General features: G+C 46.4%; 2 protein-coding genes and 1 long non-coding RNA gene across 4 annotated transcripts in view; 2 read left to right on the top strand and 1 right to left on the bottom strand.

Annotated features, from left to right (window-relative positions):
- The window catches only part of LOC308481408, a 50,953-nt gene extending 45,143 nt beyond the window's left edge, over positions 1–5,810 (bottom strand). For both annotated transcript variants that reach the window (XR_013988646.1, XR_013988647.1), the window contains exon 1: positions 5,434–5,810. This is a non-coding gene — a long non-coding RNA (uncharacterized lncRNA). The remainder of the gene's footprint in view (positions 1–5,433) is intronic.
- LOC308481351 (myelin P2 protein-like) overlaps positions 1–23,896 on the top strand; it is a 215,637-nt gene that overhangs the window by 120,056 nt on the left and 71,685 nt on the right. The window lies entirely within an intron of this gene.
- LOC308481348 (fatty acid-binding protein 5-like) lies at positions 9,244–18,225 on the top strand. The gene is made up of 4 exons (XM_081013689.1): positions 9,244–9,403; positions 13,097–13,269; positions 17,707–17,811; positions 17,965–18,225. Exons 1-4 carry the CDS (start codon positions 9,325–9,327, stop codon positions 18,013–18,015), a joined length of 408 nt encoding a protein of 135 aa, XP_080869815.1. The 5' UTR covers positions 9,244–9,324; the 3' UTR covers positions 18,016–18,225.

Raw genomic sequence — 23,896 nt, 5'->3', positions numbered from 1 at the left:
AGCAGGATTGGGTGGTTCCTGCCAACCAATCATACTGCTGCATTGTTCTAGGACCAATCAGACTGCTGCATTCTGAATCCTATTGTTCTAGGACCAATCAGACTGCTGCCTTTTGGATCCTATTGTTCTAGGACCAATCAGACTGCTACAGTTTGGATCCTATTCAACTCAGTACATAACACCCCTCCCCTCTAAGTTCCAGTCCTGCCCGGGAGGTCGCATTCATAGTCCTCAAGGTATGCCGGCGGCCTACGTGTGCGTTGTGGCCTGGGGTGTTCCCTGGTCCGGGCTCCGGGTTCTGGCTCGTGTTCCAAGGATGCTGGCTGTGATGCGGCTGTTTGGTCTGGTGCAACCGGCTCGCTCAGTCGTGGTTCTGGTTCCGGTGTCCTTTCGGCCTCACGGGTCCTCTCTGTATTTACTGATTCTGCCTCTCCTGCTGGCCCCTCCTGCTCTATGGGCCTCACTGCCCCGCTGTTCCCTTGGGACTCCTCTGACCTGTCCTCCTCCTGGTTTTCTCCCGGGAATCGTCGCCGTATCTGGTCGCAGTGGCGGCGCCAGCATTGCCCCCCATCCGTTAGCACCTCGTACGACACGGGGCCAGTGACCCTGGTGATTGTGGCGGGTACCCATGCTGGGCCTGCCCCAAAATTCTTTGCGTACACTGGGTCCTGGGCCTCGAAGGTCCGGGGGTTCCTGCCTTCCCCCACCACTACCTCATCCTGAGCTCTATCGGGGTGAAGGCGGTCCAATCTGATTGCAAGGCGCCGACCCATTAGTAGTTCAGCGGGGCTCCGGCCAGTCGTTGAGCTGGGGGTGCTGTGCTGTGCTAGAAGGAATGTGGCAAGGCGGTACTCCCAGTCCCCTTGCGTCATGCGGCGAAGGGTGTCCTTGGTGGTCCGCACCATGCGTTCTGCTTGGCCATTGGTGGCAGGGTGGAACGGCGCCGAACGGATGTGGCGGATGGCGTTCTGCGCTGTGAAGGTTTGGAATTCTCCTGACGTAAATGCAGTCCCGTTGTCTGAGACGAGAGTGTCAGGGAGCCCGTGGGTTGCAAACAGCCTGCGTAGTACCCGGATGGCTGCGGACGTGGAAGTGGACGGTACCAGTGCGACTTCCAGCCATTTGGTGTAGGAGTCCACCACTATGAAGAATGTTTTCCCCTGAAAGGGGCCAGCGAAATCCACATGCAGGCGTGACCATGGTGCTCGGGCGGACTCCCAGGACTGGACTGGGGCCCTTGGGGGATCTGGGCGGGATTCTTGGCAGGCCTGGCAGTGTTTGACCCAGGCCTCTATCTCTCCATCGATCCCCGGCCACCACACATAACTCCTGGCAAGGGCCTTCATTCTTACTACCCCTGGATGTGTCTCGTGTAGGGCTGTGAGGACCCTTTTGCAGAGGGGCTGGGGAACAACGACTCTGCTTCCCCATAACAGGCACCCCTTGTGGGCCGACAGTTCATGTTTGCGGGTTGTGTAGCCGGCGAATTCTGGCCCGGGGCTGCTGCTGGGCCATCCCCTCCACACCCAGTCCAGGACCCGGGAGATGACCCTATCTTTCTTGGAATGGTGTGCAACTTCTTGTGCCTGAATGGGGCGGTCGGGAAGCAGCTCCAGGCTCATAACCTCTTGTGCAGGTGCTGGGTCAGGGCCTGTTTCCGGTAGTGGTAGCCTGCTGAGGGCGTCCGCATGGCCCATCGCCTTCCCAGGTCGGTGAATCAGTGCATACTGGTAGCTGGCAAGGAAAATTGACCACCTGAGGACGCGAGGAGACAGCACTTGGGGGGTCTGCTTTTCGGGGGCAAACAAGCCAAGCAACGGCTTGTGGTCAGTCACCACGGTGAAGGGCCGCCCGTACAAGAAATCATGGAATTTTTTTACTCCCTTTACGATTGCCAGACCCTCCTTGTCGATTTGCGAGTAGTTCCGCTCGGTTGTGTTGAGTGTCTGGGAAAAGTACGCCACCGGTACCTCTCTTCCATCCGGGAGTTGGTGCCCCAGGACAGCTCCAATGCCATAGGGTGAGGCGTCGCATGCTAGCACCACCGGCAGCCTCTCGTCGAAGTGTGCCAAGACCGAGTTTGAGACAAGCAAGTCCTTGACTGCCTGGAATGCGGCCTCCTGGCGCTGGCCCCACACCCAAGGGGCCCGCTTGTCCAGGAGTCTGTGTAGGGGCTCCGCTACCGCCGCCTTGTGGGGAAGGAAGGAATGGTAAAAGTTCAATAGTCCCAAGAAGGCCTGAAGTTCAGTCTTGCTCTTGGGCGCTGGGGCATCACAAATGGCCCGTACCTTGTCCCCAGTCGGGTGGACCCCTTCTGCGTCCACCATAAATCCCAGAAAGTCCACCTGAGGCACTCCTAGTAGACATTTTTCCCGCTTCACCTTGAGACCCGCCGTCTGGAAACGGTGCAGAACGGTGCGGAGGCGGTCCTCAAACTCCTCTGGTGTGGGGCCGGCAATCAACACATCATCGAAGAAGGGGGTGACGCCAGGAATCCCTTTAAGGAGAGAGTCCATTATATTCTGGAATATGCCTGGTGCCACGCTGACACCGAATTGCAGCCGCTTTACCCTGAACGCTCCTCTGTGCGTCACAATCGTCTGTGCCTCTGCTGTGGCCTCATCTACTGGCAGCTGTTGATATGCTTGGGCCAAGTCCAGCTTGCCAAAAATTTTCGACCCAGCCAGGGTGGCAAGGACATGGCTGACCACTGGCACTGGGTATGCGTGGGCCGTGAGGGCCTTGTTTATGGTACATTTGTAGTCTGCGCAGATGCGGACCGAACCATTAGGCTTGACGGGTGTGACGATTGGGGTTTCCCAGGGAGCATTAGGCACCGGCTCCAGCACTCCTTGCTCTACGAGTCGGTCCAATTCCTCGTCTATACGGGGTTTCAAGGCGAACGGGACCCGGCGGGCCTTGAGCCTGACCGGTCGTACTGCGGGGTCAAGCTGTAGCGCAATGGGGGGGCCCGTATACTGTCCCAATTTCCCATCGAAAACCCCTGGAAATTCCTTGCATATGGCGTCCACGTCCACTTGTAAGCTAGTGTGGTTCACCCCGGTGACAGCTAGCCCCAGTGGTCCAAACCATGCCAATCCCAGTAAGCTAATGTAGGGGCCCTTGACCACAAGCAAGTCCAGTTGCCGCGTCCGCCCTCGGTATTGCACCCTGAAGGTCCCCACCCCCATTGTGGGGACCTTACGTTTCTGGAAGTCCCGGAGGGTGAATGGGGCCGGCCTGAGTTTGGGACCCCCAGTGGGACACAGTTTCCTTAAGGTCCTTGCCGAGATTATGGATAGAGTTGAACCCGTGTCAAGCTCCATGCGGCATGGGGCCCCCTCTATCTGTACCTCTACATAAATTTTCTCTACGTTGGGGTGGGGCAACTGGTATACCTGGAAGTCCGTGAGCTCCGTCGAGTTGCCTTGGTGCGTTGGGCCCCGGGACCTGGGGCTCTTGGATTGGTCATCTGATGCCTGGTGTCGGGTGGGCCGAGCCCGACACACCCGGGCGATGTGTCCCGATTTTCTGCACTGCCTGCACTCTGCGTTGCGGAAACGGCAGGTCCTCCTCTCGTGACTCTCCCCGCAGCTTGCGCAGTTCCCTCCTTCTCGTCGAGGCAGCTGTGGTCTGTGCGCTGCTTGAGTGCGCTGCTGTACTCGGTGCACCTCCTCCCTGTCGGATCCTGAGTCGTCGGTGAGGTCTTCATGGTGGACCCTCGGTTGGGATGGCAGGCTCGGCCGTGCCTCTTGGGTCGACCTCTCGGCAGCTTCTGTTGCCAGGGCCTCCTCCAGAGCGACCTGGAACGTTAGGTCCTTCTTAGCGTAGAGGCGTCGTTGCAGCTTCTCATCCTTCAGGCCACCGACGAGGCGGTCACGAAGCATGTTCTCCAGCTCTGAGAAGTTGCAGAACCGGGCGGCTTGGCGGAGAGAGGTCACAAACCCAGTTATGGTTTCCCCAGGGGCTTGCCGCTTTGCGTAGAAGGCATTTCGACGAGCCACCACTGAGGGCTGCGGCGAAAAGTGCCCCTTCAGCTGTTCCATTATTGTTTTGTATGGAACAGTAGCAACGTCTTCAGGCGCAAGGAGAGCCCGGGCGATTTCAAACGTCTCCTCTCCGCAGACGCTGAAGAATATCGCCCTCTTCTTGGCGTCTTCTTCGTCGGTGACCCCTTTGGCTTCTAGGAGGAAGGTGAAACGGGAGGCGTACGCTTCCCAGTCTCCAGATGCTGGGTTGAATGGCGAGAAGCTGCTGTTGGCTGCCATTCTGAGTTCCTTGTGCCCCGGAGCTGAAGCCTGGATACACGGTGCGAGGCAGCGGTGCGGCAGTTGGCGGTGCTGCGGTGCTGTGTGTGGCAGTCAGCTCAGCGGGATCCCACCTTCGTCGCCAGTGAAATATACTCAGAGTCGCAAAGTGATTTCATGCTCTTTATTCAGCTCATAGTGGTGAGGAGGAATGAATGAATGTCCCCTCACAGTATCTGCTTTATATACATTATTTACACAATGGGCTGCACATGATTGGCTAATTCTGGAATTCTACTGTAAGCCAATCAGGTTGTGGATTCACTTCTATCTGGAGCAGGATTGGGTGGTTCCTGCCAACCAATCATACTGCTGCATTGTTCTAGGACCAATCAGACTGCTGCATTCTGAATCCTATTGTTCTAGGACCAATCAGACTGCTGCCTTTTGGATCCTATTGTTCTAGGACCAATCAGACTGCTACAGTTTGGATCCTATTCAACTCAGTACATAACAAGCAGATTATGGCCACATTGACACCATACATTTAAAGCCCTATAATACGACTTTCAATGGTAACGGCTTCCCCCAAAGGACTCTGGGAGCTGTAGTTTGTTAAGAGTGCTGAGAATTGTTAGGAGACCCCTATTCTTCTCACAGAGCTTAACAATCAACCCCTCTTCGCAGAAAATTAACTCTCCTAAGAACTTTCAACACCTTTAACAAGATACAACTTCAAGAATTGGGGGGGTGGTAGCAATGACTTTAAATGACTTTATCATAGTGCTTTAAATGTATCGTGTGAATGTGGCCTTGATTGAAACAAACAAAGTACTACACACAACTCATAATGATTGTGTGGGATTCACTGCCACAACAAACAGTGACTAATGGAGCTTGTTGTTCAGGAGCAGGAATTGAACAGGGCTGCTGCCTCTATGCCTTGCTGAAGTACCCCAACCAGCAGTGGAGAACCTCTAGTTCACAAGCCTCAATAGGCCCAGCCCGTGAGGCTGTTTATTTTATTTTATTATTTTATTTTTATACCACCCTTCATCCAAAGATCTCAGTGCAGTTCACAGCATTAAAAATACAAGATAAAAAAAAAATACATAATTAAAAACGAGAGCAAGAACAAACAAACCAATAACCCCCCCTCCCCTTGTTGTCTCCAAGCCATGCCTACCTGTATGGCAGGTAAAAACATGGGTCCCTGCTGAAAGCAGGGTTGGCAGGCACCACCGATCAGCTGGTTGGTGGCAGCTGCAAGGTCCTGTGCCTTTGCCCATGTGGGATGTTTGTCAGAGTCCCAGACAATTCTTTCACTGTATTTCTCCATCTCATGGTAGTTATTCAATTTCCTGTATGAAAATTCATGGGGCTGCTTCCCATTTTATAGGAAGTCAGTGATGGGCCTAGAGATGGTTTTGGGAGTTTATTCTGATAAGACACTAGCCATCTTGAGCAGCAGCCCATGTGAGAGGTCACATGAGCTGTGTGCTGTCAGCTCTGCACATTTGTGCAAGATCAACACTCCTCATGCTCATGCTCTTTTAGCATGTTTTAAAGGTGAACTGAAAGTTGCTTATTTGGTCTCTGTGTTGTTATTTTGTATCATTCATCACGGTGGGTCCTTAGAGCAGGATAGAGGGTATCCCACTCAGCTGCATTCATACCCTTCCACTCTCCCAAGTTAAGTACTTGTACGCTTCTGACTTAAAACTGCTAAATCACCCTGATAGGGATACTCCCCTAGTAAACAGAAGAACTAACGCTGGATGGGGGAAGTACAGTAAGGAGTGTTTACAGTGAACAAATACCATGCGGATGGCTATAGGCTGAGAATATTGCATAATCAGTACACAGAAAGAGCCCTGCTGGATAAGGGAGCATTCAGATGTGGGGAATATTGTGTTAGTTATTCCTGATAAGGATAGCACTCGTGTCACATTTTCCAACGTTCCTTTCACACTGCAGCACCTACTGTGTTATTGGAATGGTGGCTTTTTGAGCAATGCACCGGCATGTCATGCTAAATTTCATTCATATCAGGAAGTGTGGTGTGACACAGCACTACTTCCCCACCCGTGCTTCTGTTCCCCCATGAAAACTGTGCAAAATAACTGTAGGTCGGTATACAGCCCCAAATTTCATCACTTTACTACCACGATTTTCCATGTTAACGGAGCTGCAAACTGATTTATTTATTTTTAATTAACAAAGAGCATGGAAATCTATCATGCCATCTATTCCAGTAAAAAGTCTGGAAGTGGCTTTTACGCTGCATAAAAGCTCAAATAAAATGCGGAAATTAACAGTTAGGGAAACCTCAGGGAAACAAACCGTCATGTGAATGCAGACCAAGGTCCATCTAGCCTAGTATCCTGCCTCAGACAATGGCCAGTAAGATGGTCTGCGGAGTCCACAGGAAGACCCGAAGGCAATGCCTTTCCTGTTTCCCCCACCCGTGGCAGGCCTAGTTCCATTTCCAACACATTTAAAGTGGTGACTATGGCAACATCTTGCAGCAATGGGTTCCATATATCCATTACAAGACGTGAGGGGAAAGCACATCCTTCTCTCTGCTGAGAAAAAAAAGGTCTCCATCTTTTCTTTAATCCAGTGATGGGACAAACTAAAAAGAATAGAATCATAGAATCATAGAGTTGGAAGAGACCACAAGGGCCATCGAGTCCAACCCCCTGCCAAGCAGGAAACGCCATCAGAGCACTCCTGACATATGGTTGTCAAGCCTCTGCTTAAAGACCTCCAAAGAAGGAGACTCCACCACACTCCTTGGCAGCAAATTCCACTGTCGAACAGCTCTTACTGTCAGGAAGTTCTTCCTAATGTTTAGGTGGAATCTTCTTTCTTGTAGTTTGGATCCATTGCTCCGTGTCCGCTTCTCTGGAGCAGCAGAAAACAACCTTTCTCCCTCCTCTATGTGACATCCTTTTATATATTTGAACATGGCTATCATATCACCCCTTAACCTCCTCTTCTCCAGGCTAAACATGCCCAGCTCCCTTAGCTGTTCCTCATAAGGCATCGTTTCCAGGCCTTTGACCATTTTGGTTGCCCTCCTCTGGACACGTTCCAGTTTGTCAGTGTCCTTCTTGAACTGTGGTTCCCAGAACTGGACACAGTACTCCAGGTGAGGTCTGACCAGAGCAGAATACAGTGGCACTATTACTTCCCTTGATCTAGATGCTATACTCCTATTGATGCAGCCCAGAATTGCATTGGCTTTTTTAGCTGCCGCGTCACACTGTTGGCTCATGTCAAGTTTGTGGTCAACCAAGACTCCTAGATCCTTTTCACATGTACTGCTCTCAAGCCAGGTGTCCCCCATCTTGTATTTGTGCCTCTCATTTTTTTTTTGCCCAAGTGCAAAACTTTACATTTCTCCCTGTTAAAATTCATCTTGTTTGTTTTGGCCCAGTTCTCTAATGTGTCAAGGTCATTTTGAAGTGTGATCCTGTCCTCTGGGGTGTTAGCCACCCCTCCCAGTTTGGTGTCATCTGCAAATTTGATCAGGATGCCCTTGAGTCCATCATCCAAGTCGTTGATAAAGATGTTGAATAAGACTGGGCCCAAGACAGAACCCTGTGGCACCCCACTAGTCACTCTTCTCCAGAATGTCCCTGGATAGTCATTGGAAGGCTCATTACTCAGAAACACATAAGAATAATAGGTAGCTGCATTGGTAATCATGAGACAAACTCCCAAAGGTTGCAGTAGGGCAGCAGTAAAGGTAAAGGACCCCTGGACAGTTAAGTCTAGTCAAAGGCAACTATGAGGTTGCGGTGCTCATCTAACTCTCAGAGCGAGAAAGCCTGTGTTTGTCCAAAGACAGCTTTTCGCGTCAAGTGGCTAGCATGACTAAACCACTTCTGGTGCAACGGAACACCGTGATGGAAACCAGAGCGCATGGAAATGCCGTTTACCTTCCCGCCGCAGCAGTACCTATTTATCTACTTGCACTGGCATGCTTTCGAACTGCTAGGTTGGCAGGAGCTGGCACAGTGCAACGGGAGCTCACTCCGTCGTGGGGATTCGAACCACCAACCTTCCAATCGGCAAACCCAAGAGGCTCAGTGGTTTAGACCACAGTGCCATCAGTGTCCCTGGGGCAGCACTATCAGGACCAAAATGGACTAACAATGTCACATTGTCAGGGTGGTGTAGTGGTTAGAATGCTGGACGGGGGAACCTGGGAGGGGAGCCCAGGGTTCAAATCCCCACAGCAGCTTACCTGAGTAGCCTTGGGCCATCTCTCAGCCTGACCTACTTTACAGGGTTGCTGCAAGGCCAAAACGAGGAGACGGGGAACCCTAAAGTTCAGCTTGAGCTGCTTGGAGGACAAGTGGGGTGCAAATGCAACAGTCAAGGAACAAAACCAGGAAGGAGTTGAGGCAACGCCGGCGTGGGCGTTCAAGGCGGTCCTGAGGGAATTGCTGGACTGAGGAGACTTGCCTTGCCCGCCCCCGCCGACACGGGCCCCGGCCCCCCTGCAGTTGCCCAGAGCGGGAAAGGCGCTCCATGCCCGGCCCCTGCGCACAATGCTCCTCCACCTGAGGGGACCCGCCTAAGGAGAGGCGTCACCCCACTGTGGCTTTGGGGGTGGCGACTCCTTCAGGGCGCTTTGCTGCCTATTTGCGAGCAGTCTTGGCGCGCGGGGGTTTCTGCTTCTGGCGCGCGCCATCCGGGCACCTCGCTGTGCAGCGAGACGAGGGTGAGAGAAACGCGGGTAGACGCGTCCGGCGTCCGGGCTTTCCCGCCGCGAGGGCCTTGCTCCGCAGCGCGAGGGCTGAAGCCCAGGACCCTCCGCCTCGCGCCCTTGGGCCGCGCAGCCCAATCATTCGGCGAGGAGCTGGAGCGCATCGCCGGCAGCGTCCTCGCGGTTGGGAGCCGGCACCCGTGACGTCAGCCCTCCCGATTGGTCCCCTGGCAGCAGCACATGCTCAGGACATCTATATAAAGACGTCCCCGGCCTCCCCCCTCCCCTGCAGCTGCTCTTCCCAAAGCCTCTCTCTCTTGGTCGTCAGCCGGGACAGCTCCATCCAAACGCAGCGCAATGGCGAACCCAGAGGCTTTCTTGGGCAGGTGGCGCTTGGTCTCCAGCGACGGCTTTGACGAGTATATGAAGCAGTTGGGTAAGGAGCAGGGAATGGATGGGGAGAACGGGCGGGGGGGGGAGTAAGAATTTAAGGGGATACCATTTAAAATGATGAGGATATTTTATGACAACAGAGAAGCAGAACTAGAGATTCCCTCCTTTCATTGGGCAAAACTTGGGGGAAAAGAAAGGGGGCGGAAGGGCAGATAGTAGGATTGAAAAGTAAGCCAATCCATAAATGAGTTGGGCAAATCCTATCACAAGAACAGTAGTGCTAGTAGTGTGTGCATTTTTTATTTTTGCATCCAATTTGCCGACTGCAACCTAGCTATTTACATGGACGTAGCCTTTCTGGATGCAATGACTTTGTGCATCTGTAATAAAATAAATGTAGCATTGCAGCCTGAAGCTTAAAAAAAAAAAAAAAACACCCCCCCAAAAAGCACTGCTTAAATAGTGGCATTGTCTTTAAAATGGCTGCTTTGGATTAAGTGACTTACTTAAAAGTTCTTCTCTATGATTTGTGTAAGGGAAGCAGTGTCTGCGTGATGCACATTTTGTGCACTGCAATTCTTTGGGTTTTGTGAATTGTCACGCCTTTCTCGTATTCTGTCATACTGGAGTAGACACAGTCCTATTTCTTCCTACTTTGTGCACATGTGGTGTGTCTGGCTTGATTAGGAGTGGAGGATTATGAAGAGGGAACAGGAATTAATTAATTTTTCCTTTCCTGGAAGCGCATATCTGTCTCTCCTGTGGGGAGCTGGGATTAGGAGCTTTTGTGTGTCTCATTTTCTCAGCTCCTGAGAGGCTGAATGCTCTGTCCAAGGTCTGTGGAGGCATTCTCAGGCTTTAGTAACAGGCACACAAATACAAATGGATATTGTTTCAAACATGATATTGAGCTGCAGTGTTTGTGTGTGCGCGTGCGCATATACCAAACCATCTGCTTAAAACAACATATGAAAAACTTGGAGTGGGGTGGGGGGACAGAAGAATGGCTGGGGGCGATGGGAAGGAGAGGGAGATCTCTCATATAAGCAGAATGGCACTTTCCCAGGGATTTCACCTGAGTCAGAAAGGAGGGCAGATGGCAGAAACCTTCAGAACTCCTGTAACACAGCTTACACTTCTTATTACAATGCATTTGGACACCTCTGGTGCAAGAAGAAACCATACAAGTGGGGATGAATGCTCATTATAACAGAATATGATGCTCTTAATGAAATTTAATTTGATTTTCTTTTTTTAGACAAGCCGGTCATTCTTGCAATTATATAGTATTGTTTTTATGATATTTAATGTTGTGCGCTGCCTTGATCTTTTATGTGAAATCTAAATGTTTGGCTTTGGTTGTCTCACTGCACGGACTGGAAAAAATGCCAGGATGAGCAAACTTCCTGTGACCGTGCACAGGAGGATAAAATGTAGCACAGTGATCTCATATTCAGTATTATTATTTTACCAGACAAATTGAACGGAACACTAACCTAATTAGGGGTGAATAGTTTGGGGCTGCATTGATAGATCTGCCAAGTTACAGTGTATTTAAAGGCTCCAGCTGAGGCTGAAACTGGAAAGAATAACAGATATCTGAATTAACATCCGGCTGTTATGTTAGAACCTTTCTTCTTTCTATCCTTGTGGATTAATTTCACTAAAATGCAATCCAAGTCCACAGATGACTCTTGAATAGGGCTGTGCATATTCTGTTCTAAACTTGGTGTTAGTATCCAAGCTTTTGCAGAACAAGCAGAATCCTGTGATCCATTTAAATGATGCAGATAAAACACAACTTACTTGTATTTACACATTGTATGTAAAAAAAATATTCAGCTTCTGATCTTCCTGGGTAGTGGCAAAGAGTTATGAACAGTGCTTAAATCCCATTCCTAACCTGTATGGCACCCCATATCTATTTTTGCATCCTTAAGGACTAGATCCTTGCTTTTTGAAGATGTAAATGTAATTGCACAAGAAAGAATAGGGGAAATGTATCACTGGGGCATGCTATGGCTTGTTTGGGGAATTGTTAAGCACGGGTGTGTTGCATTTCGCTTGTGGAGCTGCATTTGGCCTGAACTGCAGGCCTGAACTAGCCCCACAGTTGACACACTCGTTATTTCACACATGGGGTTAACTAAGTTCTTGTGCCCAGTGAATGGAGACAATCATGGTGTTAGTCCATTATATACTCTAGCTGGCATGGGGCTGTTATGCACTACATTGAATCTAAAGAGTATTCCAAATGTTTTGGTCTTTCAGTGTCAACCCAGAAGATAGAGACTCCCCCTTCAATATACTAGTAGTGTCTGGGAGAGAGAGAGTATGTGTGCGTGGATTTGCTGCACCTCTTGATTTCTCATTGCCCATTTACTCGGTTCATGAAGGTTTGCTGACTGTTGAAAAGCATTGTGCTTCGAGTTACCATACAACCTTTCTGTGATGTTATCAATGAAGGTTGCATCCATCAAGTGGTGAATAAGCATGTGTAAGGCAGCCTTTATAGTCTTTGCAGTAAAGGCTTAAGGATTACAGTACTGGTGCAGGAAACCTTTTATTTCTCTGTTCTGGGCTCAGTTCAGCTAATGGTTCCTGCTAGCAGAAGCTCAATGCAATAACTTCCACTAGTGCAATGCAGTCCACTCCCCTCTTGTGGTCTCCCAGTTTGGCTCAGGAGAGTCAGAAAAAACCCCAGAACAGTGTGTGGCAAGAGGAGAGGGGGATTGTTTCATGTGGTGAGCTGAAATACTTGTGGCAATGAAACAATTGCCATGACATATATTAAAAATATATGTATAGCCTAGTCCCCATTCCAGAAACAGAACATGAATTGAGTCTTAAAATGCACAACAATAATCTAGATGAGGTCCAAGTCTATCTCCAGAGAATGGAAATGTGAGCTCTGCAGTTTGGCTATCCACTCATTAAGAGAATACAAGCTTCTCCTTAATGATCATATGTCCTGCAAACTGTTATTGCTGCTGTTGTTATATTCCTGGTGATTTCAGTAGTTAGGCTAAAGCAGTGAGGGAGAAGCTGGGCTCCGTCAGATATTGCATTGCAGGGGGTGGACTAGATTAACCTTAGGGTCCCTTCCAACTCAACAGTTCTGTGATTCTATATTTCAAGACTGCAACTCCATCATCCCTAACCATTGGTCATGCTGGCTGGGGCTGATGGAAGCTGAAGTCCAATGACATCTGGAAGGTCACACTTTCCACCCCAGTGGCCTACATGAATGACTGTATTTGTAAACATAGTGTTCTGGGTTGTTGTTGTTTACTTCTCTCCAGAAAGTCTCAGATAGATAGCACTGGAGGAGGAGCAAGGCGAGAGTTGTGACATGACACAATTTATTTCTAATTTTTCTGCAGAGCAATGGGTACTTTTTTGCCTGATTTCATTGATTTCCCTTTCTAAATGCCAATGTGATATAATTTAATTATTTGTATCTGGGGCAGAAGTCATTTGGTAATATGCTGAAGTCTTACAAAAAGACCTGTTACTCCTGTAAGGCAGAACGAAAGTGGAGTAGTTATAATAAGCTTCTGATTAACCTGAGATGCTTCAACACTTCAGCTGAGTCACTGGAGTTCTCCTTCCCCACGCTGGGTAATTTAAACAGTTAGGTAATCTTTTGTGTGCATGTGTGTATGTGTGTTATTGCGTAATGACTCTGCTTGGCTGAACCAATCTGACAGGTCCTTTGCCTTTCTCTTTTCTGCAGGTGTGGGCATGGCCATGAGGAAGATGGGGAGCATGGCAAAGCCAGACGTTATCATCACTAAAGATGGAGACACATTCCATGTGAAAACAGAAAGCACATTCAAAACATCAGAATTCAGTTTCAAATTGGGCGAGAAGTTCAATGAGGAGACGCTAGATGGCCGAAAAACTCAGGTAAATGAAGCGATCGTCCAGAGAGGGCATGTACTGAACAATCACATGTTCACACTGCTCACAAGTACAACCCGTCTCTTCACATGTGCACATTTATGTGTGAAAGCGTGTGTGTTTGTTGATTTGTACAGCTCGGCCGTTGGGTACACAGGTCACATACTGTACTTTGTTGAACATTCACAGTCACTAACTGTACACGTGTTTAGCCACACACATTGGACCCGCGTTGAATATAGCATGTGAACATCCCTACAGGAAGAAGCTGATGCAACTCCCTGAACTCTTCTGATTTCTGTTAGGTGAACAAGTTACTCCCATCAATGCGTGTTGTAACACTGAATGATACCAATCACTGTGGTTCAAGTGGTGCACAGTTGCATCACTGCTGAGGTAAATTTCCTCATGAATCAGCATGGTATTGCGTTTGGTTTGTCAGTCATTGCCTTTGGTTCCCGTAGTGCTGTTTGGGAATTTTTTGCTTCTGTTGTAGATTAGCCACTGTTAATGATGCAAACTCATCTTGGGGGAATGCTGGAAGTGTGTGAGCTTTCTGTGGTTATTTGCCTTCTCTTCCTTTTTTCTTTTGTGTACCTCGCCCTTCAAACCTGTTCTCAGAGCAATTTACAAAGCTTCAAGAATAAAGCAAAAAAATCCAGCCGCAAACATAAAGTAGCAATTTGAAAATAATAACCAAACTAACAGTAGCTTCCTGTACATGTCTGCCCAGATGTAGGCCCCGCTGGGGCTTACTCCCAGGTAAGTAGATACAGGATTGGAACCTTACCTTTGAAAATCAAAAAAGTATTTGATACCTAAAATGGCATCAAGCTAGGTGAGCCTGGCATCAAGCCTCCCCGTGAAGGGATGTGCAGCGTAGTGGTTAGAGTGTCAGACCAGACCTGGAAGTCTAGAGTTCCCGCTTAGCAATGAAGAGGATCACTGGGTGACCTTGGGACAGTCACTGCCTAACCTACCTCACAGGGCTCTTGGGGGGATTAAAATTTGGGGAGAACTATGTGCACCACATTGAGTTCATTGGAGGTGGAATATAAGTGCAATGAATAAATAAACAGTTCCAGAGTCAGGATGCCACAACTGAGAAGGCCTTTCTGTGGTAAGAGGGATAACTGCCAAATGGCAAAGGAAGGTCTGTGCTGCAGAACTTAACTATAGGCAGGCACATGTGGACACAGGCAGGTAGGCTAGTCCTAAACCATGGAAGGGCTTTCAGGGTCAAAATTAGCCCCTTTGGATTCAGCCCAGATATGGCCCGGAAGCCACTGCAGCTGGCAAAACACTGCTGTGATGTGGTAATTCATATCTCCACATCCCAGCCAGTACATGGAACTGAGCACCACAAGCAGGTAAAGAGCCCCACAAAGACAACAAGAGAGTGAAAGCTAGATCAACACACTTAACAAAACCCTAAACTGTGCAAATCTTAATTACAGTTGGATGAACCAAGCCATCTTCATAAACTATGTTTTGAAGATGGATTGTTTCAGCTAACCTATAGCTAAGATTAACTGCAGCTTAATTGTGTTTGGATGATATGCTAAACAGTGGTTAATATCAAATAAAAGCAATTAAACAATCTATGGCCTTTCAAGCTGGGGGGGGGGGCGTGTTTCTCAGCTGAAGTAGTACAATCCCTACTAAAATGTCAAAGCAAGCTGGATTTGTTCCCTAATGGATTCAAATGGCTACCTGCAACTTTTTACTGTTCTTAGTGCAGCTCCTTTTTTAATTTTGGGAAATCCATGCAATCTTAATGATGGTCCCATTTTGTAAATTCTGGTAGCAAAAGAATGTGTTGCAATGGAATAGTGGGATTTGATTCATATCTGCACACCTCAGAACAGTCAGGTCAAAAGCCCGGCCTGAATGATTCATTGGCTTTTTCTTGGGAGTGTCATGTCTGTGGTTAAGGCTAAGGAGCTCTCCCTTTTGGATGCTTGCCAGCTGATGATCCCTTCAGTAGGCTTCTTCACCAAACAGGTACAACAAGTTCCTGGAGCTCTTTTCATGGCCATATGCGTTAAGGTGTCACGTTGTGTGATTTCTGACAAGCATCTTGCTTCTGCAGGTACTGGAGCATGGGAATTCCCCTCAGATTACAGTAACAGGAGCATAATCTTATGCAAATAACCTATAAGAATACTGTAATGGCGATTTTCCAGGACCTTTCCTTAATCTCCAATTGCAATACTACAATTACAGTATCGTCTCCCAAACTGGTTCTGCACATCCCTTTGTGAAAGTGCTACGTGAAAGGGGATTCCAGGAGACAGTCTTAATTGCATGTTGCACCCTACAAAGCTTTTTACCATATGCTAACCATCACACAGCCCATTCTGTTACAGTGGTACCTCGGTTCTCAAATGAAATCCATTCCAGAAGCCCATTCGGCTTCCAAAACATTAAAAAACCAAGCGGGGGCGGGGGGTTCCATTGGTTGCAAGAGCTTCTTGCACTCAGCAGAAGCCATGTCGCATGTTTGGGTTCCGAAAAACCTTAGAAAACAGAAGCATTTACTTCTGGGTTTTCGGCGTTCGGGAACCGAGGTTCCACTGTACTGCTTATTTAAAGCAAGAGAAAAGGGGGCAAAAATATTCCTCTCCCAGACCCACGGGACACTGAGAGCATAAATAGTGTGATGCTCTGAGGGGTCTTTTTCATAAGGCAAAGTAAGGAATGTGTCAAATTTGGGGGTTCTTAAGGGTGGCAGAGTAGGAGGCACCAACTTCATTCACACATCATGGTAAGCCAAACTTTTACTTACTGGGAGTGCATGAATGTGCACAGCATCCAGACAGGACCTTGTGTAGCCACTTTGCTCCTTCCCAGTTTTTCTTCCTTCTTCACTACACTAAGCCAAAGTTCCTCTTAGTATGTTGTCTGAACCCAGGCTTATGGTTAAGCTTTCTCCTTGCTAACCACGGTTTAGTGTAGGAGTAACAGAGACTGCCAAGGAGCATAGTGGCTGTTAGTTCCTTTCTGGGAGCCAGCACATTCACATGGTGTTGCTAAGCCATGGTTAGAAGTTGTGCAAGCATTTCATTTAACATGTCTGTCAGGCGTCATTTTCATTTTCTGTCTGGAGGACAAAACTAGGCGTGTCCTGATCCTTCTTGGCAGTATCAAACTTCAGACAAAGATTTACAGAGAAAAGTACATGACAACATAGAGAATCCACGTTTCATTCTTTATCTTCTACAGACTCTTTGGCGTACTAAGAGTCTAAAAGTTACTGCTTTTTAATTGTCTGCACAATTAGAATTTGGGCAAATGCCTGTGTTTCTGATAGCTGTTTATTGTTCTTGCCTTCATGGGAGAAATAACTGGTCAGCCATTGGGGTAGGGGTTTCTTGGATGAAGGCAGCGCTTCAGCTTTCTGGAGAATTTGTGTTGAGGAATTTGGAGTGGGTGGGGATTTGGAGGGTGGACATATTGTTAAAAAAAAGATACATAAAGTGGGAGAGCTCTAGGGTTCCTGGACATGCTTAATTTGGCATGTGTATATATAATATTTGAATTCTGTCTCCTTTGTTTTGGTAAGACACTTTCCACACCCAGTTATAAATCTGGCAAAGCAGGAGCATGATAATTCCCCCTTTGGTGCATAGGCATATGCTGAACGTAATCAGACTATCAGACTATCCATGTATTGGCATGCCCTCTGCAAAATATCTTATCACTCAGACAAAATGGTAATCTCTGTTCGCCTTCTTTAATTAAAGGGGCAAGTACCGTATTTTTTGCACCATAACACTCACTTTTTTCCTCCTAGAAAGTAAGGGGAAATGTCTGTGCGTGTTATGGAGGGAATGCCTACGGGTGGTATGCCTACGGATTTTCCTCCTCTAAAAACTACGTGCGTGTTATGGTCGGGTGCGTGTTATAGAGCAAAAAATACGGTACTTCTCTGGTAGCATTTGCATGAGTTTACTCCTTAGGACAAAACTAGACATAGCACCCTTTACACAATTGCTAATTTCATTAATGACATTTTTTTTAAAAAAAGTTTGCATGAGGGCCTGATTCCAGATTGGGACTCTGGCAGAGGAAAGCTTCAGGCCTTGCTGTGAACCTAATCTGGATTGGTATCCTGCACCTGCTGGCACTGGGAGAGGGCAAGCACCCATTGGAAAGAACTGTAGCTAAGGTGAAAGACTTTAACGCCTCCCTCCCTGGTTCCCAATCAGGAGTTCCCTCTTCCCTCCCTGTGCTTTCATTTGCTTTTGAAAAGCTACTCATGCAGTTCTAATTAAAAATATTCTAATTTCATGAATGCATCAAATCTAGTTTGGCCCTTAGTTATGCACACCAATGCAAGATCAGAAGCACACTAACTATTACTGCACTCTCTTGGGACAGAGCAGTTTTGGAATAAATTCACTAAGACGCTAAGTACCAGATTTCTGTATTCTTTTTCAGACCCTTATCACCTTAGATGATAATAATGTATTGACCCAGCACCAGGAGTGGGATGGCAAAGAAACCACGATAACCAGAAAGATAGTAGATGGGAAACTCATTGTGGTAAGTGGAATTTTCCCCTGGATTCCTAGCCAAAATTGTACACAATAGCTGGAATGCAACATAATTCAGGCATACTAAGTATCTATCTACATTGCTCTATTCCCTAGTGATCTGGAGAGAGAGACTGATGAATGAACATTCTTTGTTTTGCAGGAATGTGTCATGAATAGTGCCAAATGTACTCGCGTCTACCAGAAAGCATGAAGATGCTGGCTTCTATTTTGGATGCGGAGCTTTATGATGGACAGCTTAGTTCAAGGAACAAAGCTGATCTACACTCCATATTTCTCATCTGTATTCCTTCTCCCTGCCCCCCAGGTTTTTTTTAAGCATCTTGGAATAATCTGTACTGTACACAATTAAATTTCAAGTCCTTGATGTAACTACTGAGAGCTATTAAATTTGAAAATTTCATGAGTTTTTATTTTCAAATATTTTTAATCCACTTTGCTATTAAGAAATAAATAAATATCAAACATAAAACATAGTTCAAAAACATTTCAGAAAAGAGCAAATATCAGAAGATCAAGAAATATAGGATGGTAGAATCTAGTGCTGGCGATCAGCAAACATCTGGATATAGAGGCGTGTTTTCAGTAATGTTTTGGAAGCATGCTACTGTTGATTCTTTTGAATAATGGCATCCCAGAGAGTAGGTGCCACCACAGTGAAGTAGGAAATAGTAGGAATATTGCAACTGTATTGTAATTTTTAGAATTCTCCTCAGATGAAGAAATTCTGGAAACTCTAGTTAGATTAGCTGTGAGAAGAAGTGATTAGTTACTAGTTAAGGTGTATTCTGTCTAGGCACATTTATAGCATGGTTTCTTTGAACTCGGTGCAACTTCTATGATACTTATGTCTTAGCAAGTATGTTTACACATGCAGTCTTAAAGAAAAATAGCATGGCACTGAAAGACCAGAGATGGGGAGCCTACAATCCTTCAGATGTTGGGATACAACTTCCATAATCCCTGACCATTGGTTGGGTTAGCTGAGCCAATGGGAGTTGCAGTCCGAGAACATCTGCAGAGCTGTGGGTTCCTCATTCCTGTTATAGCCTGTAGAAGGTTTTCTTAGCTGCTAGACAATATATAGATAATTTCTTTCTATACTATAATTTGCCAAACTCATTTCCTTTGAAGTCATTTTTGTCCCGGGGCAGAACAAACTCTAGGTAGTAAGCTGTAACTGAAAAAGCTCAACCTAAATGAGCCTTCCCAAACTTGCTGCCTCCAAATGTTTTAGACTACTACAACTTGCAACATTCCCACCTAGCACAACCAATTTTAAGGGATGGTGAGAGATGCAGTCCAACAACATTTGAATGGCACCTGACTGGGGAAGGCTGCCCTAAGTGAAATATCCATATGTCACCCTTTATATTGACTCAAGGATTTTATGGGCCTCAAGAGTTCCACGAAGGATTCCAGTAAAACGTCCTCTATGATGAAGCTTCATGATGAAGCTATGTTGAGGACATTGGTCTTTCAAATTTCAGCAGCGCTGTGTGAACCCAAGATTCAGCATCCCCACCTTTCGCCTTCCATTCCACTCAATTCACGACGTCATAGTTGTGAGACCCCCAAGGCTCGGCATCTAGTGTGGCGGAACCAGTTACGCTGCCCTAAATCTGCCTCTCACATGGTTCCTATAAACTGCCATTCATGGTGTCTGTGTGTAGGTCTCCAACTCCCCATCCCAGGATTCTTGTGTTCCATATCTGCCTATCTCCTTGCCTCCTTGCACTTCCTTAATATCCTTTAGCATCATCCCTGCCCCATTTTACTCTACACGTACTGTCCATAAGGAAAAGAATTGTTGTGTGCCAAGGCATTCCATCTTTTGCAAGCCACTGTTGCAAAAGATGCAAGAGACGACATAAAGCCTATATGTTGCATTCAGTTTGCCTGTGTTTTCCCCCAGCCTCTCGTCATGGAAGCTTTGCCGTGTGCTGGAATAAAGTTCAAAGGGATAAGATGCAGCTCACAAGCTAAGACATAAGTGCCAATAGTAAAGGTACCCCTGCCCGTACAGGCCAGTCGTGTCCGACTCTAGGGTTGCGCGCTCATCTCGCTTAAGAGGCCTGGAGCCGGCGCCGTCCGAAGACACTTCCGCAACTGGCGAAGCTGCAACTGGCGAGCCAGCGCCAGTGCCGCACACGGAAACGCCGTTTACCTTCCCGCTATAAAGCGGTACCTACGGTATTTATCTACTTGCACTTAGGGGTGCTTTCGAACTGCTAGGTGGGCAGGAGCTGGGACCGAACGACGGGAGCTCACCCCGCCGCGGGGATTCGAACCGCCGACCTTACGATCAGCAAGTCCTAGGCACTGAGGTTTTACCCACAGTGCCACCCGCGTCCCCCATAAGTGCCAATACTTTGTGTTGAATGTAGGTTTTGCGGGTTCTAGTGAAATAGATCACAACACCAACTCTCAAATTCAAAACCTTCCTATGGTTTTTTGAAGTGCTAAAAATATCTACCCAAATGGTATATTTGCTTCTAAATCCTCCCACTGCCATATGGTATTATCAGATAACTGAGTCCTTTAGGAGTACTTTACATTTGTTTGACATAACTGACGTGCTCTTGGTGAGCTATAGCTGAATGAATTGCTAGCAGCTAATTCAGAAGATACCTTATTTTGACATTAAATAATGTATCCTGCTATTATAGTTATACTTTAGGGAAACTGACTTCAACAGGTTTAAAGACAAGCTATTGCAATCCTTTGAGTTGAAATATTTGAGGGGAAGGAACTGCAAGATGGATGGGAGTCTCTTAAAAGCATGTGCTTTCTGTGCCAACTTTTAAATGCTTGCTGAAAAATTTTCTATTCAGCCAGGCAATTAAGAACACACACACCCACAATGGTTAATTGATGCCTATTGTTAACCTTCCCATGGTTTTTATTGTCTAGCTTTCTGTTTTATTGCTGAAAACCACTTCAATATTTTGAATGGCATACTGGTATATAAAAGAAGAAGAAAAGAAAAAGTGAAACCTGCATAACACTTAATAGACGTAAATGCAACATTTTGATTTTAGGTAGGAAGAATCCAATAAACTTATATAGGACCAGTGACTCCTGTCTTGACTTGCAGTATGTGTGAAATGGCTCTAGGAACAACTATGCATTTCTTAGCACCCTTTCTTCTGATGGAAGTTGATCAGGGGCAAAAAGACATACGAGGGGACCCCCCACCTACGGTTGCACTGCTCACATGTGTAGCACAGCTTTATGGGATGGGGAATTGGTTTCCATGAGTCTGGGTATGTGTGTCAAGAGTGCTTCGAGCAACCCAAAAGCTCAATTTACAAGGCTGTTTTATCCGAGCCAATTGGACTGTCCATCTCTAAGGGCTGATGAGTAAAGCAGATAGTTCAGTTTATTTTAGACATGCATCAATGGATTCCAGCTGCCTTGATTTATTTGTAAAGTTTTATTTATCTCTTGAGAAAGAGTTACTCTTGAAACCTGTAGGGAATAAAAGAAATAGTTTCTCTCCGCATTTACACAGCTGTTGTCTTGAGGTCCACCTTCAGCCACACACGTGGGATTGGACTACTTAAGAGTTCTGTTCAAGACCTGCATACATCCTTTAACTTTTTGGTTTAGAATTGTGCATCAATGATCACATGACTGTTTCCCTGTATTGAAAGCAATGCCTGAGATTTTCAGCTTATCAAAGCTTCAGTGTTACCTCTGAGAACAATTTTCAGCAGAGCCTACCTCCTGGGAATAACAGATTTGGATATTCCACAAAAGAGGAAGGGTATCTTTTTATATGCGACGGCGGCAGCAAGAGTTTTGATCGCAGCAAAATGGAAGAGTAATGAAATCCCCTCTATTCAAGATTGGATCCAAAAGCTGACAGAATATGCTGAATTAGATGGTTTATCAGAAAAAATAAAAAATAAATCAAAACAGGAATTTGTTTCTAAATGGGAGGTTTTTAAAGAATATCTGAAAAATAAATATAGTAGTTTAAATTCTGTTGCAGCATTCGAGGAACTTCAGTAATAGTTGCAAGGTAGATATAAGAAATTAGATTTAATGAGAATAAGTTTAATTACGAAAAAAAAAAAGTGTATTGGCAATAAGTAATATGAATTTGAAGTATGGAATAGACGGGAGGTTGGGTCTTTAGTGTTAAGACCAATAGATGTTTTATTGTTTGCTAAGAATATTAAGTGTCTATGGATATTTTTGTAATTTGTGTGTAATTCGGTATTTGTGTTTTTTGTTTGTTTGTTTTTCTTGTTGTGTAAATAAATTTTTTTTTATTTTTTTTTAAAAAAAAGAGAACAATTTTCAGCAGATGGGCATGAATCAGCTAATGCTACAGTTCATATCTCGTCAATTTATAAAGGAGAGATTTAGGCTGCAATCCTACACACAGTCTCCCGGGAGTAAGTCCATAGCTGTCAACTTACAGATTTGAAAATAAGGGACCAGCAGCCTTGAAAATAAGGGGCCAGCAGCCAAAATAAGGGACCTGCAGCCTCACCTGTTCCAGGTACTCCAGTCTTCCTGTCCTCCTGCAGTCTGGTCAAACTCATGCTGGTAGCTTCGAGAACACTGTCCAACCAACTTTGTAACCAGAGGTTCAACTGAATAGAATCTGAATCACATGCACCACAAGGCCTATGCAGCCTCAACTTAAGATGGCTCCCCGGCCTGGCTTTGCACTGCAAAGTTTGCAGCAGCACGTGCAACAAAATGGCATCCAGCATTCAAACCCCCCCCTCAGCTTGCATTAACTAGCCACACACAAGGCATGCAAGCTGCACCCCCCAGTCGTTCTTAGACTTCTTATTGGGTGAGCAACACAGCCAAGCAACACAGTTGGAGCCTCCCTCCTCCCTGGCCGGCAGGGAGGGAGGGAGAGGAGCTGCTTCCTTTGAAATTTAAAGGACATCATTTAAGGGACATTTAAGGGACATCTATCAATAAGGGACAGCAGCGGGACATGGCGCTGGAATAAGGGACTGTCCCTTCAAATAAGGGACACTTGACAGCTATGAGTAAGTCACACTGAATTTTTGAATTAATTTTTGAAAACATATATACCACTTTTCATTCATACATATATATAACTCTCAAAGTAGTTCACAACAGAAATAAATAGCGACAGTGAAGATAACAAAATACTCCTATAATTTCAACAGCAAAAATAGAAGTGGTGTCAGAAAGCACCCCATTAGTGCTCAGCTGATCACCACAGAGAATTCCTTCTGCAAAATGAGCACCACATTCATGGGCGTAGCCAGGAATTTTGTTAGGGGGGCAGGCTTTTGTTAGGGGGGCAGAACCTCAGATTTGTATTGATTTTGGGTGGCAGCTACCCCCCTGCCCTCCTTGGCTGTGCCCATGCCCACAGTGGAAAAACCTACTTCTAAGCAGTGCTGGATTAGCCAACAGGCTGACTAAGCACATCGTTAGGGGACCAGCAAGGCAGAAGCACCCACCATTTGAGGGTTTGGGATGGGGAAACAATTTGACATTTGGTATTTCAAAAAAGTATCATGGGGAAAATCAGAACTCTGCTAGATTTTCTTCCCCTATATTTCTGTCCCCGCCTAAATCGGGGTGTCCTACTATAATAATATTATAATAATTTATTATTTATATCCTGCTCATCTGGCTGGGTCTCTGCAGCCCCTCTGGGTGGCTCCCAACAGAGTATTAAAAACGTGATAAAACATCAAACATTAATGTGCTGCAATAAATCTATGTTTTGTTGTGTTTTGTTTTAAATTTTTATTTTACAGTTTAGTATTGTTTTTGTTTTGAATTACATATGAAGGGCACAATAATCTTTTTTCTGCTTTTTAGTCAGTACAGTGGTACCTTGGGTTACATACGCTTCAGGTTACATACGCTTCAGGTTACAGACTCCGCTAACCCAGAAATAGTACTTCTGGTTAAGAACTTTGCTTCAGGATGAGAACAGAAATCATGCTCCAGCGACGCGGCAGCAGCAGGAGGCCCCATTAGCTAAAGTGGTGCTTCAGGTTAAGAACAGTTTTAGGTTAAGTACGCACCTCCGGAACGAATTAAGTACTTACCTGAGGTAC

This window comes from Podarcis pityusensis, assembly GCF_964106645.2.
Source record: "Podarcis pityusensis genome assembly, chromosome: 7".
Classification (NCBI taxonomy): Eukaryota; Metazoa; Chordata; class Lepidosauria; order Squamata; family Lacertidae; genus Podarcis; species Podarcis pityusensis.
The sequence above is the reverse complement of the archived record's forward strand: the minus strand, read 5'-3'. Positions and strand labels throughout refer to the sequence as shown.

Bases quoted from the DNA above. Each gene is read 5' to 3' on its own strand.
- LOC308481348 (XM_081013689.1), top strand. From the start codon at position 9,325: ATGGCGAACCCAGAGGCTTTCTTGGGCAGGTGGCGCTTGGTCTCCAGC. The intron at 9,404-13,096 runs GTAAGGAGCAGG...TCTTTTCTGCAG, and splicing joins CGAGTATATGAAGCAGTTGG to GTGTGGGCATGGCCATGAGG. The intron at 13,270-17,706 runs GTAAATGAAGCG...ATTCTTTTTCAG, and splicing joins TAGATGGCCGAAAAACTCAG to ACCCTTATCACCTTAGATGA.